General features: G+C 42.6%; 1 protein-coding gene across 1 annotated transcript in view; it reads right to left on the reverse strand.

Moving 5' to 3' along the window:
* Positions 1-519: 519 nt before the first annotated feature.
* The window catches only part of IGDCC4 (immunoglobulin superfamily DCC subclass member 4), a 121,213-nt gene continuing 101,168 nt past the window's right edge, over positions 520-20,564 (reverse strand). The window contains exons 9-20 of the mRNA XM_088452745.1: positions 20,358-20,495; positions 19,859-20,029; positions 18,840-19,070; positions 14,403-14,510; positions 10,896-11,076; positions 10,682-10,809; positions 9,817-9,987; positions 9,465-9,602; positions 8,042-8,147; positions 3,200-3,437; positions 2,420-2,584; positions 520-2,299 (exon numbers count right to left, since the gene is read on the reverse strand). Of these exons, the coding sequence (XP_088308871.1) occupies positions 1,823-2,299; positions 2,420-2,584; positions 3,200-3,437; positions 8,042-8,147; positions 9,465-9,602; positions 9,817-9,987; positions 10,682-10,809; positions 10,896-11,076; positions 14,403-14,510; positions 18,840-19,070; positions 19,859-20,029; positions 20,358-20,495 (2,252 nt within the window). The 3' untranslated portion in view covers positions 520-1,822. The remainder of the gene's footprint in view (positions 2,300-2,419; positions 2,585-3,199; positions 3,438-8,041; positions 8,148-9,464; positions 9,603-9,816; positions 9,988-10,681; positions 10,810-10,895; positions 11,077-14,402; positions 14,511-18,839; positions 19,071-19,858; positions 20,030-20,357; positions 20,496-20,564) is intronic.

The following is a 20,564-nucleotide window of genomic DNA, read 5'->3' on the forward strand; positions in this document are numbered from 1 at the left end:
AGGAATGATCACCATCGGGAAACACGATCCTGACAAACGCAGGAGATTGGTAAATTCCAAGATTTATTTTAAAAAAACCCTCCTGGTTCTGATCATTCCTACCCATGTTTAAAAACGAACAGACAAGGGCAGGACACTTATCTTAGTAACTGTACCCCTTAGTGAGCAACAGGCTCCTTTAGCATCATGTAGCCGCTTCCTCTGTGTCTGATATACCTGAGCAGATATCTACTTGATTAGTTATTTAATGCCCAAATGTTTTTGAACTACTGCCTTGTTTTGTTCCTGAGTGGAGATGCCTGTGACTCCTGACCCTGTTTGATTGTTTTACCCCCCCTCTGTCGGCTGTGTACAAACCTCGGCTGTTTATAGGTTTTGATACTGTGGCATCAAATCTGTTTGCAGTGATCTCGTTCATTTTATTTATTCTCCTGCATTGTATAATTAAAGATCAGAAACAATATTCAGGTTAATTAAAAAAAAAAGAAAAAAAGAATCTTACACACCGCTAATGCCTTTAAAATGCATTTATTTTTTGACCTTTGGTGGATCTAGGCCACTATATGTGTCATATTAGTGGCCATTCTTCTGTTGTGGAAAAGAGCCCCCAAGTCTGACGACAGCCCCCTCCACATTCGTAGGGTCCAACCATTGAATACATCTGCAGTCCTGGAGGCTTAACAAAAATAAACAATCAACACTTGTACTAGGAGTTTAACAGAGAAGAGGGCCGCAATGAAACACACCCCTCAATAGAAAACAGACGAGTGCTAAAGACCTACAAGTTAGAAAAGAGTCCCGAGGTGGTAGTGAGGCGCTCACAGAGCGCATACAACAGGAAACATCGTCACAGAAGGAAATCGTGTAGCACCGTCCATATGTTCTCATGCAGTAATGTGTGAAAGTGCCAAGCTTTTGGCACAAGCCTGTGACCAATGAGATGGCTGGGGCTATACAAACTGGCACTGCCTACTGCTACCAAAATAAAATGATTTTAAGTTGAAACTTATAACTGTTAATTACAGTAATTCCCCCTTCCCGTCCCCCTAAGATTGCAAAAAAAGGAATGTGAACAAGCGAATGGACATAAGGCTGCCAGGTAATCAGGTGATACAGAAACGGAATGTGATCAGATGTATCAGAACAAAAATACTATGATATGCTGTACGGGTAATGAGGCCGGGGAGGCACTGATTTGTAGTGGTGGTTCAGGAAAAATCCAGTGTTATAATGTATATCAGTAATCTCTGTCCGTGCAAAAAGGAGAATGCATTACACATAATTATTGTTTCATTGTTTTTGCACTATAAATACAGGAAGGCAACTTATTTGGTGATTTCAGCCTGACCTACGCTTCATCATAGAGATAACAGCACACAGTGCCACACTTAGAATCCTCACGTGCTATCAATTGGTTTTCATTAGACAAAATATTTTGCCTTATAGGGTTTTATTATAATTATTTGCTGGAACCGAGGCAACATTTTAGTGCTGCAGCCTCTAGTTATCTTCCCCTAGCTGACATACTGTAACAGACTGCTGTACCCATAGTGTCCTACTCACTGCTACCTCTAGCTGATCTCCCTCCTGCCCAATGCGTGCGCACTGTAACACTTGTTGTTGCATTATAAAGTTGTCAAAAAAGTCACCAATGTCAGTGCAGGTTTCAATAGCACAACATGGCTGAATAGTCTCAGAATTGTCCACTGCATCCTCTGGAAGGGATTCCTTTGTGGGGATGAGTCCTGTTCTGAATTCTTTGATTTAAGTAAACACGCTACTGATACCAATGCAATATATCTTCTATTCCACATGGTATAATTCAGTGCACAATCTCCTCGGGGTTCACTGGATGCAGCGAGACTGATGTATTGCTTAAAGGCAGTTCTTGCTGAGACACTTCCTCTGAGCACGGATCCCCACCCTCTACAGTGAATGGTGAGTCCATGACTGGCTGACTCTCCTGAGTGTCCACACTCCTGTGGATGCCATTGGCAAGTTGCTGACTCTTTGTGGCCCTAGCATTTAAACTTTGTTCTGTGCTTATGGCCATCAATGGTTGGTTGCTCCAGTCTTGGTTCTCCTTTTCAGTAACCATGGACTGGGTGTGAGGGTTAGAGTTTGGAGTCACAGACTCATTGAGGCTCTTCTCTTGATCCAAACTAAGTTCTTCCTCTTCTTCTGAGTCCAGCCCAGCACAGCGTCCACTACGCTCGGAAGCAGAGAAGTCTGAGTGCACAATGACATCAGCCTCCACTTGATTCTGAGAAGGATTCCTATGATTTCTCCCAACATCAACCTAATGAAGAGGAAATAATTATTTAATGCGTAGGAGGAGAACAACAACAGAAATTAAGTGTCATTCATATAATCCTTTATTATTCTATTGTAATGTTTAGACACCCTTGTCCCACTTTACCCTATGGGGTTCATAAGAAATTTCATGCAGGACCATCCTTAGGCCTCCAGTGGTTAAGTGGTTGGCTGAGCCATTGGCGGTACAAGTGAGGTCTCCAGTCACGGTCTCAGCGTAACTGGTGATGTGGTTCGCCCAGTTTTGAGTGATCGAACCATTCCATGAAGGCTGTAGTAAAAAGAACACGGAGAATTTTGCTAAGGATGTAAAATAATGAACCCTGGACTATACAAATCACTAAACATTCCTATGACAGTTTGAAGCACAAGGCCATAAGCTGAGTGCATCTATACAGGTGGTGGACTCTGAGATGACTGCTAACATTGCTATAGCTGGGATTTAGTTCATTTCCCGGCTGTGGGGATGCCGGTGCTCAGAATGCCGGCGCCGGAATCCTGACGCCAGTCACAATCCCAGCGCCAGCATTCCGTAAGGCCGGCATCCCCATGGTAAGTATTGGGGTTAGGGGGAGGGTTAGACACTAGGGGGAGGGTTAGGCACTAGTGGGGGAGGGTTAGGGATAGACTGCGGGGAGGGTGGGTTAGGTTTAGGGGTAGGTTAGGGTTAGGATACTTACCTGCGGGTGTCGGTATCCTAACCCTGTCAGGATGCCGGCGTCGGGATACTGAGCACCTACATCCCGTAACCAACCCCTATAGATATCTACAGTCCTTAATAAACATCTGTATGATGAATGATATTCCATTCTTACTGACTGCACCACTACTCTCATTGTACAGAACAAATATTGCATTTCTCTGAGTACACTGTATCTGCACACACCTTCAACTTCAGTGGGTTCTTCTCATCTGGTGGTAGATTTGAGACCAGGCCATGGCCTCCTATTAGATCAGTGACCTCTGGAACGGGAAGCGACGGGGTGTCTTCCTGCCGAGAAGGCATCAGTGTCTCTAGCTCGTGTGAGTCCTGGCAGTGGCTCTGGGAACAGGACCCCTGTCTTGCCCTCTGATAAGATGAGGGACCTCTGGTAGTTCTAGGTCCTAATTCAGATCCCACATCCCTATGTAAAAAGCAGGAAGCAATGTCCATCAAATATCTATCAGATGAGTGACAGAGGCTCAGCTGTAATGTACTGAATGCAAGCAAAGCAAATCATGTAGAAGAATAATAAAATCTTTATTTAGTAGCTTAGCTGCTGTATGTTACTGCCTTAATAAATGTATCACATAATTATTAGACTAGTAAAAGAGATGTTGATCATTTTGCAATTATTACTGATCTGCTGCATTATGGGAAGTTAACATTTAATTGCAACCGATTAATTTTAGCACTAATGCAGGATTCACACCTGACCGACGCAGCGCATGGCCGACTGACCCTCCAAACGAGCAAGCGATTTGGTAAGCATACACACTTGCCAATCGGTTGCTCGATATGTCTTCCCAGACATCACAACTGGGAGGGCATTTAAATTTGCCTGCCCAGTTGTGATGTCATTGTCGCTGGTTCCTGCGACCTGTATAACAGGTTGGTTGGTCAGTCGCATGTACACACAGGCAGATGTGCACAATATGTCTTACAGGTATATCGGATCTGCTGTGCTGCACGGTCGATGCGATATCAGTGTGAACGACGTCGTTCACTGATATATTGTATGTACACACGGCCAGATGCACTGAATGATATAACGTTCATCGGCTGTACAAACGGTGTATTGTGCAGTGTGTACCCAGCGTAAGGGTTAACTGTGCAGTAGGTAGCAACACTGTTACAACAATGTTAACAACTAACTAGTTATGGCTGCTTGCCAAGTTCCATGGTAGTGAGTGTAATGGTGCATACACAGTCAGATTTTCTGTCAGATCTGAACGATAATGGGGGGCATCCACTAGACGATTTTAGCAGGTGATTGAACGATAACGATATCGTTATCGTTCAATCGTTTAAAAATCGTTTGCAAATCGTGCAATAATTGTTTCTAACGATGTACGATGCGCGCTCCCGCTGGTCGTTTGATCGTCTCCTCCATCGACTGAACATGCAGGTCAATTTCACTTGATTGCTTACAAATCGTTTACACATCGTTTACACATCGTTCACACTGAATGATCAAACGATGAACCACTATAGCTGCATACACACACAACGATTTTTTTAATGAACGATTTGAGTAAACGATTTTTTCCCTTGAAAAAATTTACTAAAATCGTTTACTAAAGTTGTTCATTTACTAAATGTCATGAACGATTTTTATGAACTACAAACGATTTTTGCATATTCCCTTAATGAAAATCGTTGAGTTGACAAGTCTGACTGAACGACAAACTACAAACGACAAACTACAAACGTGAACGCGCATGAACGAAAATCGTTCATCGTTTGACTCAGAAAGTGAACGATTTTTGCCATCAATTATCGTTAAACGATATCGTTTAACGATAATCATTAAAAAAATCGTTGTGTGTGTATGCAGCTTATCTGCCCACTATAGCTGAAAGCTCTCAATCACAGATTGAAACAACATAGTTTATCGTTAGATCTTTTGCAAATCGTTTGCAAATCGTTTGCAAATCTTTTGCAAATAATTCAGAGTGGAAGATCAAATTTCAAGGGAAACTTCAAGGGAAAATCGTTAAGAGGTTGGACAGGGAGTAGATCGTCTAGTGGATGTCCCCCATTACGATTGTAAAAATCGTTCAATCATTCATATCTGAAAGAAAATCTGACATGTGAGCCTGCAACGATGAACGATGTGCGTTCCCGTTTGTCAAATAACGATATCTGACATCTGATGTGTTTTCCGTCAGATTTGAACGATTCCATTCATTTTAATACTGTCTGAAATCGTTGGTAAAATCGTTGAAATCGTTCATCTGACATATCTGACCGTGTGTATGCACCATAATAGTATATCCCAAATAAAGTGATAGACCTCTGCTGGAATCTGCAGCTCATCAGTAGAAAATAATAAACGTTGGAAAAAAATCAGTTTATAGTTATTATAGTTATTATAGAAGAAAAAGGGGCAATGTCACTTGAAGAATATAAAATGTGTGTGAATTTTAAGTAATTTCCAGTGTTTATAATTTAATTGTCAATTATGCACCACTACTGTATTATATATCTGCACCACAATTATATTATATATGCACCACAATCTGTATTATTGAATTATATATATATATAGATTTTTTTTTTTTATTTATAATTTGTATATTTGTTACGATAGATATATGTATGTAGAAGAAAACACTTTGACAGAGGTGGAGGTACTTCTGCAAATGGCTGCTTAGCTACTACACCGCCATGTTGGCACTCTCCTTTATTGGTTCAATATTAAGTTGTCAGAAACAGCTGAATAATGGTGGGATCTCTAACATTAATCTAAGACGGCAAATTAAGTAAGAAGAAATGATTAGACTATAGCATGCTTGTGCAGCTAATTTATCTTTGGCTCTTCTGGAAGTAGAATCCCAGCAGAGGCTGCAGTCAGGGAATGCTGAGAGTGCTAGATCCACAACATCTTTAACCACTTAAATTACTAGTATTTTTCTAAAAATATCACATTATGTAAATAATAGCTAATTTAATATGATTCAGTTTAATGCTAATTTGTTAATTAAATGAGACTAAACCAAGATTAAATAGCTAAATTAAACAATTTGCTAAAAAAACAAAACTGACCGATTTGGGGATATTTTTTTTTTTACATTTTTTTATTCAGGTGAAAAAACAAACCTGTGTTTTATGTGCGTGCGTGCGTATGTGCGTGCGTTAACACACATTTGATTCTTTTAGAACTGTATAAAGCTACTTCACAGTCCTGCAGGAAGAGCAGTCATCAGAGAGGGGGTGGGTGATCCTGAGGATTGCCCCTCTCTCTTGCCACTGTGCTGCCTGGGAGAGAGGGGGAGCTCAGCTGCTCTGTAGCAAGGAAGCCAGAGCAGACTGTAGACGATCTTGTAAGGATCGCAACCACAGTCTGGGAGGCACCCGCGGCTGCCCTGTGTTCCTTCATTGGATCTCCCCCTTCCCTAGCCCAGCTGAGAGGAGGAGAGCTGAGGGAGGTTGCTGCGGCAACCAAGTGGCTGTCTGAGTGGGCTGAGTCTAAAGCCGGGTACACACTGAGCTAAGTGTACCAGTACAATATGTCGGCCCGACGTGCCTACATATCGTACCTTGGGTACACATTCAAACGAGGTAATGAACGACGGAACGATCCCTCATTCCATCCTTCATTGCCTGCAACGGGACCGTTTGCGATATCCTCCGGTTGGGCATGCAGCACAGCCGACCGCAAGATACTGAATGCGACAGCAGGAGCATGCATATTGGCCATATACACTGAGCGATGCGGCCGATATGTTGTTTTTGATTCAGCCAGAAACGACATATCGAACCGACATTCTCTCAGTGTATACCCTGCTTGAGTGCTGCTGGAAGATTATCTTCTGGCAACCGATGGCAGGCTCCCCTGATGCAACTGTGTCAGGGAATGCCCAGCCTGACGTGGTTGCATCTGATGAGCCCACATCAGGCATGTGGTGAAGAGTTGCCTGCACCGGCACTAGAATAATGCAGCAGGTTTTATGGTTTGAGTCCAGCCTTAGGTTTTTTGCTGTCTTACCCAATTTACGGTACATTTATCTTATTTTCCTGGCCACCTCCCACTCGCCTCTTTCCTCCTTTTTCTTTTTTGTCATTTATCTCTGCTGTCTCTTTTCTTCCCTGTATTCTATATTAGCATTTCAACTTTTTTCCCAAATAAATTTATAGCATTTTCCTTAACCCCTTCAGTGGTAAAGACGAGTGAGACATTTCTTTAGCTGGGAGCCATGAGGGCAGGGACTTATGATATCATCATGGCAGAAGTGTTCACATCATTAAGCCCCAACCTCTTCCAGATAATACAGTACCTACATTTTCAAAAGCCTGGGAATGTCAGGGAAACCATTGTTTATGTTTTGTTTATGTTTTATCTATTCCACAAACCTAGATTTAAATATCACTCCACCATTCCGACAATATGTTCAAGTTTTTAGCAGTGATTCTCTCCAGATCTATGAAAAGTCAGAGCCGTAACAGGGCACAATTGCCCCCTGTTCTAGCCCCACCCACTGAGCGTGTGACATGATGGCGTCGCACAGAGGGGGCGTGTCCGGCAGCTCTGGTAAGTGCAGGATTCCCGATCAGCTGCATATACTGTGCAGGGTGCCCGTCTGGAGTGTCCACTGGACGCTTCACGGGTGCTGAGCAATCCTTGATGCAGGGTGTCAGTCCAGGCAGCCTGCTAGCCAGGAGCAAGGTCCATGGGGCAGCGACAGTGCCACCTACAGAGTCTTCGCGCTCAGGGCCTGATTCAGAGGTGTTCGCTGTTTGCGAGAGCTCGCTCGCTCTGAATCAGGGCGTTTTTTTTTTGTTTCGGCCTCCAGGCCGCTCGCATAGCTGTGGGTGATTGATCCATATACCAAGTCATAATTACATATCAATACCAACTCCTTATATGTGTGTCCTTGCTTTTATTTATCTGATTCTCCATAAAACAGATACAAGTGCAATGAATAGTGGTCGCTAGGTCTATTTTGGTAACCATTTGAAGACATCTCTTTCATTTTATATTTAGATACGACGTTTTCAGGAGTAATAGATTTCTGATTGTCTCACCTCTGTTTGCCCTGCTGGAAACTTGCACACATACAGAGGAGGAGGCACAGGAGACACAGGCAGACCCCGACAATGATACCAGTTACGGAGTTCATATCCAGGACATCTGCAGGGGACATAATTGTGTGTGCACTAGTAAATAGTTTAGCTGTGTCCTCTAACACCAGTCAGATATGACTATAGAGAATGGTTTTATTTCCGTAGATAGGACATAGATAGGATTTTCACTGGAATCTGGAATCGTATCTCGCTAAAACTGTTTTCAGGAAGAAGAACATTTAAAAGCAACAATAATGAAACAACTGATGCTAAACTGCAGTGTTTATTTGTTACACCGATGTAGACAATTGCTTTAAGTTGTAAACTATATTCAGGCAATATGACCCTATGATAAAGGGGTGGGCAATAAGCGGCCCTCCAGATGTTGTTGAACTACAAATCCCAGCATTGCTACAGTTTTAACATGGCCAAATAGCAAAACTGTGGCAGGGCATGCTGGGAATGGTAGTTCTACAACAGCTGGGGGCTGCTTATTGCCCACCTCTCAGAACTAATCCATTACTATATTTCACTTGAAGGACAAAAAAAACATCTTCACAACGGTACACGGTCACAGATTAAATGTTTTTTGCCCTTGTGACAAAGCTTCCAATATGAAATATGGACAGGAGCCGGGGGGGAGAAAGTTTTACAGCGAGAGCCAGCAGGGAAGAAACAGAGAGTGCTAGTCTGTGAGAAGGTTTGACAGCAAGTGCCCAGTGGGTGAGAAGATTTGACACTCAGTAATGGCGGGGGAGAAGGTTTGACAGCAATAGGCAGTGGGTGACACTAATATGAGAGAGAGCAGGAGAGAGAGTAGGGGAGAACAGAAAGGAGATGGAGGAAAAAAATAGTGGATGAGGAAAGAGGTAGAGGGGGGAATATAAAGAAAAAGTGTGGGGGGGAGAGAGAGAGAGAGAGAGAGAGAGAGAGAGAGAGAGAGAGAGGCAGAGAGAAATAACAACACAGTGAAAACAAACACACCCAGGGGCGACAGCTTAGTTGCTAAGTGAGCTTGATATTTATATGATTTTATTGCATGTATCCTATGTACTGTATATATGAGGAGTGTAATAAACCAGTCCATCACCACCATGACGATCCTACACTTTCCCCTACAGAGGAATGATACTGTGGTGCTGTAGGTGGCGATCCTTCATTGTGTAAATGCAGGCACTGTAAGACTGTACATGTCTGTACTGTGTGACTGTAGGGGACAATATGAATGTTAGATGTACAATCTTGCTATGGGTTGTTTCCTGAACGTGGTGTTAGCTGTAATGTCTGACTGTTGTGGGATGGAGCATGTAGTGTTAATATCAGTATAGAAATGGGGCAATTATGTAGTCAGACAACAATAAGAAAAAGAGCTGATATTCTCTACCTGGGGGTCGTGGAGGCAAAGTCTCTGCTGATACCACACTGGAATAGGGCCCCCACCCCGACTCCGTCTTGGCTCCCATCTTGAAGTAATATTTGGTCCCACTTTGCAAATTCTCCACTTCTGTACTGAAAATATTTCCTGTAAAAAAATATAACATAATTAATTGCTAGCACAAAAAAATTTATATCTTCCTCCCTAGTATCTGGCACAAAACAACATAAATATATTATAACTGTCAAGAAGATGTCATATTTTACAGCTAAAAAATCAGGTCCATGTTAAAAGACACACTTCTTTGTTTGTGTGTCTATTTTCCCATATAGCTATTTATTCCAGCATACTAAGGTCTCACCTTCCTTGGTTAAAATAGTCCACGTTTCATCTGGGTGGCTTCGGTTGACAGTGTATAGAATCAGATACTGAACAATTACTCCATTCGACTCCACAGGTGGTCGCCAGTGCACCTGAACTGAATACTGTGACACAGGTTGCAGCACCAGGTCAGCAGGAGGGGATGAGGGCCCTTAAGCAAGAGTCATAAATTAGAAGGAGAGTTGCCTGCAGTTGCATAGAGCACAGGGACAGAGTGACAGTGAAGATGCCCGTGATCCCTAATATGTGTCTCTACTACAAATGAATGAAAAGATAGCACATCCTATGAGATGGTAACGTACAGACAAAAGTGATTAACAATAAAATGCATGGGCTTGGAAGTCTTTACCATAAGATCAGATAGATAGCATGCATAATGCGTCATGGGTTTGATTCCAACCAGGGCTCTCTCTGTGTGGAGTTTCTATGTTCTCTCCTTGTTTGTGTGGGTTTCCTCTAGGTGCTCCGTTTTCCTCCCTCATTCCAAAACCATACTGGCAGGTCAATAAACCCATGTACCATTGATGCAATTAGCACCAACTATTTTCATTGTGTTTATTTTAAACAAATAGTATACAAAAGGGATTAAAAGCAAGAAAACTCCTGGGAAGCCACAGAAAAAGTGGCCTTTCTGGGCACAAAAGGTTAATCCAGATTTGCCCACACTGTGATATAATGACAAACGTGATATATAATATAGTAAGCTGATTTTCTCAATGGGATGACATATGGGATATAGTGTCTGCCTCTTGCCTCGCACTGTGATGCTTATGGCACGAATACAGAGATGAGACAGGAGACTGTCCAATGATATGAGCAGTGACCCATTACTTTCTCTTACTCACTATCTGGAAGTGTCATCTTTTCCACAATGTTATTATAGGGCCCATCAACTCCGGCTGCATTGGTCTGAACTGCAAACTCGTACCTGGTATATGGTTTCAGACCACTGATCAGAATCTCTTCCGAGGTACTGCAAATATACAACGTATGAGTTCTACATGTTCATAGGTCTGAATGAAGGATAAAGAAAGGACATTTGTAGGCTCTTCTTGTTACCTGCTGTGATAGGTGTACTGTGAGGCATTCTTGGCTCCCCATGGTCCACAGCGCACAGTGTAGTTCACAATTTTGCTGCTTATTATGGGCCTTCTCCATCTTACCCACATTGACGTGGAGGTGTTAGGTTCCACCTGAATATGGCTGGGTGGCAGTGGTGGGATCTTGTAGGCTATGAGGTCTGCAGCAGAAATAGGAAAATATATTGTGTATATATCTTCTATATGTAAAAGATAGTCCCTGGTTTAGGGGTCTGCCTGTTCGTTCGGGCTAATCTCTTGAACCACTGGACAGATTTTGATGGGGTTTTCACTATTCTATAGATCATTTGTCGAGGAAGGTTCAAGTGTATGAACCATTCATCTGTGACAAAAGGGAGCCAAGGATTTTAGTGAAGCAAAGTCACAGAAAAATTCTTGCACCAAGCTGCTATATAGGTGCTGACCAGGGTGCTGAAACAGCAAGAGAAAGTGAGAGCCAATCAGATATAGCAATGTGCCCTGTTTCTTAGCAGCAGACTAGAGATGGGGAGGGAGCCAGGGAGTGAGCAGGGTCACGACTGAGCCGGACAAAGAGTGAGAGACAGCCTCCAACGAACCCATGAAGATGCCCTGATGCAGACACAGTAGCCAGGAAGGAGCCAGGGGAGGCACCGCTATCAGAAATTAAAGAAAAAAAAAACCTTCGGAACACAATTGAATGATTTCCATTCGATGGTGGCAAATAGTGGACTGCCACCATCAAATGGTAAAAACACTACCATAGGAACAAAAACATTGATGGTTAGTAACCACTGGATTCTGATGTCCATTCCTAACTGAACCTGCAGACAGACTCCAGCCACCACTCCTTCACCGTAAAGTGCTCCTTCTGCAGCATGGTGTTCCGGCTCAGCCACACGTCCTTGAACAGGAGGCACCTTCCATGGAAGTCAGCGCTGTTCTCGGACAGCGGCACCACGGCGAGGAAGCTCCACAGGAAGTCCAGGAAATACAGGGTACATTGTGCAAAGAGAACATTGCTCATCACCATGTTCGGCAGCTGGTAAGGGGTGCGCATGGAGGCTGCGGAAATATGCACAGGTGCCCCAGCCCCAGGGACATGCTGCTGATAATGCTTAAGGTAGCTGCAATACAAATCTCTCATCCATGATCCTCCTGCCATTCCTAGCACATCCCAGTGGCCAGGCCCCAGCCAGCTGCAAGGCTGTCTGGGTTGTTGTGACACTGGGGAGATGCAGGGGGCAGGAGTGAAAAGCTGGGGACTGTGCTGATATGCAGGGGACTGTGGTGACATGGCGTAGGTTTTTATGACATGCAGGGGGTTTTGGCGAGATAATATTCTAATATTCCCAATTATTGCTGGACAGACCTGATTTTCACTATTAAATGGGCGATGGCTGGACTGAACAAGGCATGGTCTGACTGGATTAGGGGTGTTGCTGTGTTGTCCTAAATATTCATCATAGAATGTTGTGTTGTCCTAAATATTCATCGAAAAATATATACGGCAAATGTTTGCTTACCTACAGTGGTTATATTTAGCTACTGTAGATATGTCCAGCGTGTTTTCCCATCCCTTTATTTTATTAAGAGTTTATTATTTATAAATAAAATAAATTCTTAATTGGCCCACAGTGCCTCAGGTCAGCTGTTTGCAAATGTCCCTTTGTGTTTTTTTTTTATTTTCAAGTTGTGACTATAATGTTATAGTACAGTATGTGCACAGTGCATGCTCTCTGCATGTAAATTCATGGGCACCGCTGTCAGTCATTGCGCTATGGCGATATGTGTCACAGTGTGCATAGTCATTGTCGGCCAGAAGCGGCGACTGCCGCTGTGGAGAGGGCTGACAGAGGTATTTCATACAGTGAGTTGGTTGACAACTTATGCTGGGTACACACTGGCCGATATATTGGCCGATCAATCGATCGGCCAATATATCTGCTGGCCGTCGTTCACAGACATATCGCTTTGGCTGTGCTGCACAGCTGAAGGACAGATATGTCAGCAGACATATCTGTCCATCGGCAAGCGTGTACGGGCGATCTGCAGACTGCCCGTACACACACAGCGGCAGCCATGGGGAGGGAGGTGGCCCCACCCCTGACCCGCCTCCCTGCCAGCGATAACTCGATCTGCAGATATATCTTTCAGGTGTGTACCCGCCTTTGGACAGGTTACACCTCAGCTCATTAGAATTATTTATCATGTAACCAAAGCATTGCACAATATTGATAAGTATGAAATACTATTGCCCTTTAAAGGGTTGAAGCAGCAAGTTCTAAATGAACATCAAGATAACTTGTATTTAAATTTTATATATTTTACTGATGTTCTTTATTTCTAAAGCCCAAATGTATTCTGCAGTATTTGTAAATAAGTGAAAGAAATATAAGCATTCACTATAGTACATTGATAACAATACAGGAAACTAAATTTGAAACAGAAGGAAATAAAGGCAAGAGACTACAATTTAATTATTATGTATAAATTGTCCTGTACAATTATCAGTGCTATTAAATAATAGATATTACGGGGTCATATATATATATATATATATATATATATATATGTACAAAGCTGAGAAAGTCCAGGGTTGCCACATAAATTACTTGTGGTGTACAGGCTTATTCAGACTTGTGCTCGTTGTGGCAGAGGACATAGATTTGCACAACATGTAGGCGCCATCTTGTGGTTGCAGAAAGTTGCATGTTCTGATGGTAGGAGCTGGGCAAATTTACCAAGCCTTTGAAAGAGGACCCGTGGAGGTGGTGTCTATGCCAACCAATCAGATTTTGGCTAGAATTTTAAATAATGTGCCATTACAGAGGTTCCCAAACTTCACCACTAAAGTCCAGGTTTTAAGGATATACATGCTTGGGTCCACATGGTTAAATCAAATGGACTATCATGATGCGGCAGACAAACAAACGGGAGCGCGCAACGTCCGCCATAGTGGATACACATTAGATCATTTTGACGATATGTCGGTCCGATTCGTCATGTCGGGCCAAAAATCATCTAATGTGTACCCAGCTTAAGTCACCTGTGCTCAAGCACGGATATTCTTAAAAGCTGGACTGTAATGGCAAAGTTGGGGAAACTCTGAACTACTAGATACATTATAGATAGAATGTGATTGGTTTTCCATAGACAACGCCTCCACTTGTACTCTGATAAATCTCCGCGAGTGCACTAATGCACCTTATATTACTCTCCACAGGTTAGTGGAGACAGTGCTTCAACAAATAACTTCAGTAGGCATTTTTGTGTGCAGTTTGTATGGGAAGGCATTGACACATGAAAGGGGCAGCCCTGATATCCCCTTACTCTTATGATTAATGTAAAACATGCATGACACTTAAAAAAGGAGTGGTTTTGAAGTGGCATGCAGAATCTGTATAACTATGCGCATTTGTGCAAAATGAACCACACTGTGGGACCACATCTGTCCAGTTCATAGATGAGCCTCAATAACATGTATAGAAAGCAGTGTAATCCCTACCTGGAGGGGTGGTCAGGACCTGTCTGGTTCTTCCCTCCCACATGACGGTCTGTCCTTCCTGCTTCTTTCTGTATGCCACCAGTTTGACTTGGTATAAGTGTCCAGGTACTAGTAATGGAGAAAGTCAGGATTAGGTGAGGAATAAATAACTGTCACTCATCAATGACTAATATAGGAACAAAAAGTGACTAATATCATATAATAATTTTTTTTATTTTCACATAGACCCAGCTTCAGCACTAAGCGCTGACAAGATTTACTCCCACGGTTTTACACCCACATGAATGGTAGATAATTAATGTTTTCTTACATTTTGTTTTATATAAATAATGTATGCACTTTCATATAATATTTAGTAAAGTAGCAAGATGTAATATTCAGTAGAGTAGCTCTTCGTATATTCCACTGCAAGGATCCAAAATTCAGATCCTGCTTCTCAAAGCTGCACCTGCATGTACTAGGTAACAGACAATTACTTCTTATACTGATAGCTGACAGATCAGTGACAGATAAGTGTAAATGTTGCACAGAGAGATGAGATCAGTGACAGATAAATGTAAATATTGCCCAATGTGATGAGATCAGTGACAGATAAATGTACCTGAGAGATGATATCAGAGATCAAAGACAGATAAATGTAAATATTACACAATGTGATGAGATCAGTGACAGATAAATGTAACTGAGAAATGACATCAGAGACAGATAAATGTAAATATTGCACAATGTGATGAGATCAGAGACAGATAAATGTAACTGAGATGAGATCATAGACAGATAAATGTAAATATTGCCCAATGTGATGAGATCAGTGACAGATAAATGTAACTGAGAAATGACATCAGTAACAGATAAATGTAACTGAGATGAGATCAAAGACAGATAAATGTAAATATTGCCCAATGTGATGAGATCAGTGACAGATAAATGTACCTGATATATAAGATCATAGACAGATAAATGTTAATACTGCACAATGTGATGAGATCAGAGACAGATAAATGTAAATATTGCACAATGTGATGAGATCAGAGACAGATAAATGTAAATATTGCACAATGAGATGAGATTAGAGACAGATAAATGTAACTGAGAGATGAGATCAGAAACAGATTTATGTAAATACTGCACAATAGGCCTGATTCACTACAGATCGCTATTGAGATCACAGCTGCAATTACACATGCAGTTCTGCTGCAAAAATATGCTAAAGTCTGCAACTGCTCACCCGGCATAGAGGAGCCCATTACCACTTTCGCACATCCGTAAGACCTCGCAATCCTGCCTATACATCGGTAACATCGAACCCTCACGTTGAAATACAGCTGGTCTGACCTTACTAAGAAATTGCAACTGTCGTCACACGCAGTGCTCAAGCTAGTATGTCGTCACATTGGTTAATTAATGCACACCCAGGAAACGGCATTCAAACAGACAGGCACGCCTGCCTTTCTCCAACCACTCCCCCGTCACCACCCCCAAACACCGACGTCCCGTCCATCGATCTGCGATGGCTTTATATCTGTGTAAGTGATCGCAGTGCAACCGCAAAGCTAACTTACACACGTGCACTGTGGTGCCTGCGCAATACGCACCATCGAATTATCTGTGCACGCTGTTGCCATTGCGATCCATAATGAATCAGGCCCAATGATATAACATCAGAGACAGATAAATGTAACTGAGAGATGAAATAAGAGACAGATAAATGTAACTGAGAGATGAAATCAGAGACAGAAAAATGTAACTGAGAGATGAGATCAGTGACATAAATGTAACTGTTACATGAAAAGATGACATCGGTTACGGTTATATATAACTGAGAGATGACATTGGTGACAGAGAAATGTAACTGAGAGATGAGATCAGTGACAGATAAATATAAATGTTGCATGAAGAGATGAGATCGGTGATGGATATATATAACAGAGAGATGACATTGGTGAAAGATGAATATAACTGACAGATGAGATCAGTGACAGATAAATGCACTGACATGTAAGAGATCAGTCAAAATTTGCTGTTCATGTTACACTGAGAAGGATGAGATCATTAGCAGATACCTGTAAATGTAACCTGCAGAGCAGATCAGAGGGAGTCTGTACATTTTGTAATGATGGGGAAAAGTGGCAGATTACTGTACATGCTAGATTAAGATGGACAAGATCACTAACAGCTGACTATACTCTTACATTTAGAAGTACTAGATCAGTAACAAATGCCGTTATTACACCAGTAATTGGTAACAGGCCTCTAATGAAGACTTGCCAAAAGCCCAGCAAACCTTTAAATACGGCCCCGGCTCTATGCCCTCACTCTGAATTATTCTGTGCTTTATGCCAAACAGCAGAGAATAAGACCAAACGTGACGGGAGAAGCCATTTAATGATCAATCCAGACTACTAGCAGTTATGGGTAGCAAGCCACAGTTGAAGATTCACCAGCAGCCCAGAAAACTATTCAATAAGAGGTAAGAAATCTGTAATGAATATTATTATCCTTTATTTGTATTGCGCCACAAGGGTTCCACAGCGCCTTACAAAGTACAAAAAGAAATTGTTTAGAAACATTGCTACATCAGGAGTCAAAAAAACTGAAATAGACAGCAGGGTGGCAGAACCCAAAGGGTGCCATTGTAGGCAATGGGGAGGATATGGTGGTAGAAACAAGGGAAGGAAAAGCATATGAGTAAAGAGGGTCCTCCTTGTGAGAGCTTACAGTCTAAAGGAACATGATACATGGAACATAAATATGGAACACGATAAACTGATCAGCAAGTAACCAGTGTCAATTGTACATGGTACACTGATGAGCAAGTGACCAGTGACAAATAATTGTACATGACACATTTACATTTAAAGGGAAGAGATCAATGGCAACTGTACATGTTACTCTGAGAGCCAAAATACTGGTTACAGGTGACTGTACATGTTACTCTGAGGGCTAAATACTGGTTACAGGTGACTGCACATGTTACATGGAGAGGTAAGGAACTGGTGACAGATGATTGTACATGTTACTCTGAGAGCTAAAATACTGGTTACAGGTGACTGTACATGTTACACTGAGAGCTAAAATACTGTTGACAGGTGACTGTACATGTTACACTGAGAGCTAAAATACTGTTGACAGGTGACTTACATGTTACATGGAGAGGTAAGGAACCGGTGACAGGTGACTGTACATGTTACACTGAGAGCTAAAATACTGGTGACTGTACATGTTACACTGAGAGCTAAAATACCGGTGACAGATGACTGTACATGTTATACTGAGAACTAAAATACCGGTGACAGGTGACTGTACATGTTACACTGGGAGCTAAAATACTGGTCACAGGTGATTGTACATGTTACACTGAGAGCTAAAATACTGGTGACAGGTGACTGTACATGTTACACTGAGAGCTAAAATACTGGTGACAGGTGACTGCACATGTTACATGGAGAGGTAAGGAACTGGTGACAGGTGACTGTACATGTTACACTGAGAGCTAAAATACTGGTGACTGGTGACTGTACATGTTACACTGAGAGCTAAAATACCGGTGACAGGTGACTGTACATGTTATACTGAGAGCTAAAATACCGGTGACAGGTGACTGTACATATGACACTGGGAGCTAAAATACTGGTCACAGGTGAGTGTACATGTTATACTGAGAGCTAAAATACCGGTGACAGGTGACTGTACATATGACACTGGGAGCTAAAATACTGGTCACAGGTGACTGTACATGTTACACTGAGAGCTAAAATACTGGTGACAGGTGACTGTACATGTTACTCTGAGAGCTAAAATACTGGTACAGGTGACTGTACATGTTACACTGAGAGCTAAAATACTGGTGACAGGTGGCTGCACATGTTACATGGAGAGGTAAGGAACCAGTGACAGGTGACTGTACATGTTACACTGAGAGCTAAAATACTGGTGACAGGTGACTGTAGATGTTACACTGAGAGCTAAAATACTGGTGACAGGTGACTGTACATGTTATACTGAGAGCTAAAATACCGGTGACAGGTGACTGTACATGTTATACTGAGAGCTAAAATACCGGTGACAGGTGACTGTACATGTTATACTGGGAGCTAAAATACTGGTGACAGGTTACTGCACGTTACATTGAGAGGTAAGGAACTGGTGACAGGTGACTGTACATGTTACACTGAGAGCTAAAATACTGTTGACAGGTGACTTACATGTTACATGGAGAGGTAAGGAACCTGTGACAGGTGACATGTTACACTGAGAGGGAGCATGTGCAGTGTGACTCAGACACATGAGCAGACTTAAAACATTGGCCACCTGTGTGCAGCATCGACACTACGTCCGGCCCTATGTGTGGTAGATTAAAAACCACTTACAGCTGCTTAGCAATCTTCCCCCTTAGTGCTGAGTGAGAAATGTACAATCCATGTAAAGGTAACTCACTCAGGTCAGTTATTTCATATTGTTTCCTCTTCTTCTTCAGCTTAATGGGCCCCATATCCCACTCCTTCTCTGGTTGCCGTGGGCAGGAAGTAGGAGGATCCAGGGTCTGACACACCATACGGTAATAGAGCCTGTAACCGGTGACTAGGAAATCGCTGTGGAGCAGCTGCCAGCTGACAAAAAGGGAATCTGTGTGTGCAATGACTTTCAGCTGTATTGGTACCTGCTCCACTGTATAAAGAGGAAAAGAGGAATTACAGATTGTATCTAGTAGAACAGAAAACAGAAAAAGAACTAATGTAAAATAAGGTAAGATAAATTAAATGACATGAAGGGAAGGCAAGGGAAGGGCAGGGCAAGGGAAGAGAAGGGAAGGCAGAGGAAGGGAAGAGAAGGGAAGGCAGAGGAAGGGAAGAGACGGGAAGGCAATGTAAGGTTAGGGAAGGGAAGGCAAGTGTAGGGAAGGGAAGGGAAGGCAAGGGAAGGGTAGGGAAGGCAAGGGAACAGTAGGGAAGGGAAGACAAGGGTAGGGAAGGCAAGGGTAGGGAAGGCAAGGGAAGGGAAGGCAGTGGAAGGGAGGAGACAGGAAGGCAGGGTAAGGTTAGGGAAGGGAAGGCAAAGGAAGGAAAGGGAAGGCAAAGGAAGGAAAGGCAAGGGAAGGCAAAGGAAGGAAAGGGAAGGGAAGGCAAAGGAAGGCAAGGGTAGGGAAGGCAAGGGAAGGCAGTGGAAGGGAGGAGACAGGAAGGCAAGGTAAGGTAGGGAAGGCAAAGGAAGGAAAGGGAAGGCAAAGGAAGGAAAGGGAAGGGAAGGCAAAGGAAGGCAAGGGTAGGGAAGGGAAAGCTAGGAAAGGGAATGGAAGGGAAGACAAGAAAAGTGAAGGGAAATGAGGGGAAGACAAGTCAAGGCAAGGGAATAAAACCATAAAATGGACAAAAGAGTGAAGAAAGTGTGAAATGAAAAACATAGGATGTCACATACACAGGAAATGTACCAGTGCCCCATCCCTTGTAGCTATGTACCTTGTGTCAGGTTGACTCTCTCTAACGTGCGGTACAGCACCCAGTTTGAGGGGACTCCATATCCAGCTGCGGTGCTGGCTGAGATCCGGACTTTGTATACAGTATTGGCCTGTAGAGAGGACAGGGTGATCTGCGTCTCATTTCCATCAACTTCCACCATGGTGACTACACCTAAAATGTCAGGTAAGCATTGACAGGATTAACTTGTAAGGGAAAGGATATGTGTATCACAAGCCTCATCAACAACTACCTGCAACATCATTGGGATTGTCAGTGCTCATGGTATTTGAAAACCTAAACAATATTATTTGCAGAAAAGATTCAAATATTTCACTAGATAATTTTGCTTTCCTTTCCTGTCTGTATTTACAGCTCTAAGCATTGTAATAAAATATGGCAAAAATCTAAATATTATCCATAAAACAGTCTCAGTTAAGTCAAAATAGAAGTTCAAGGTAACAGCTTATGTATAGATAAATATTCTATGCAGGACACATACCATCTCTCTGGGTGCAATATTCAATTCGATACTTGGTGATGAGGCCATTGCTCATCTCAGGCTGTAGGGGGAGCCATTTAACAAGGAGATCCTCCGGCCTATCACTGCTAAGCGACAGCATGGGGGCAGCTCCCGGAACTGACAAAGACAGCAAGTTTCAGAAGAAGAATATAAAATAAATACTTTTCTTCACATCTGACCCATACT

This window comes from Taudactylus pleione, unplaced genomic scaffold, assembly GCF_031769625.1.
Source record: "Taudactylus pleione unplaced genomic scaffold, aTauple2 ptg000556l, whole genome shotgun sequence".
NCBI lineage: Eukaryota > Metazoa > Chordata > Amphibia > Anura > Myobatrachidae > Taudactylus > Taudactylus pleione.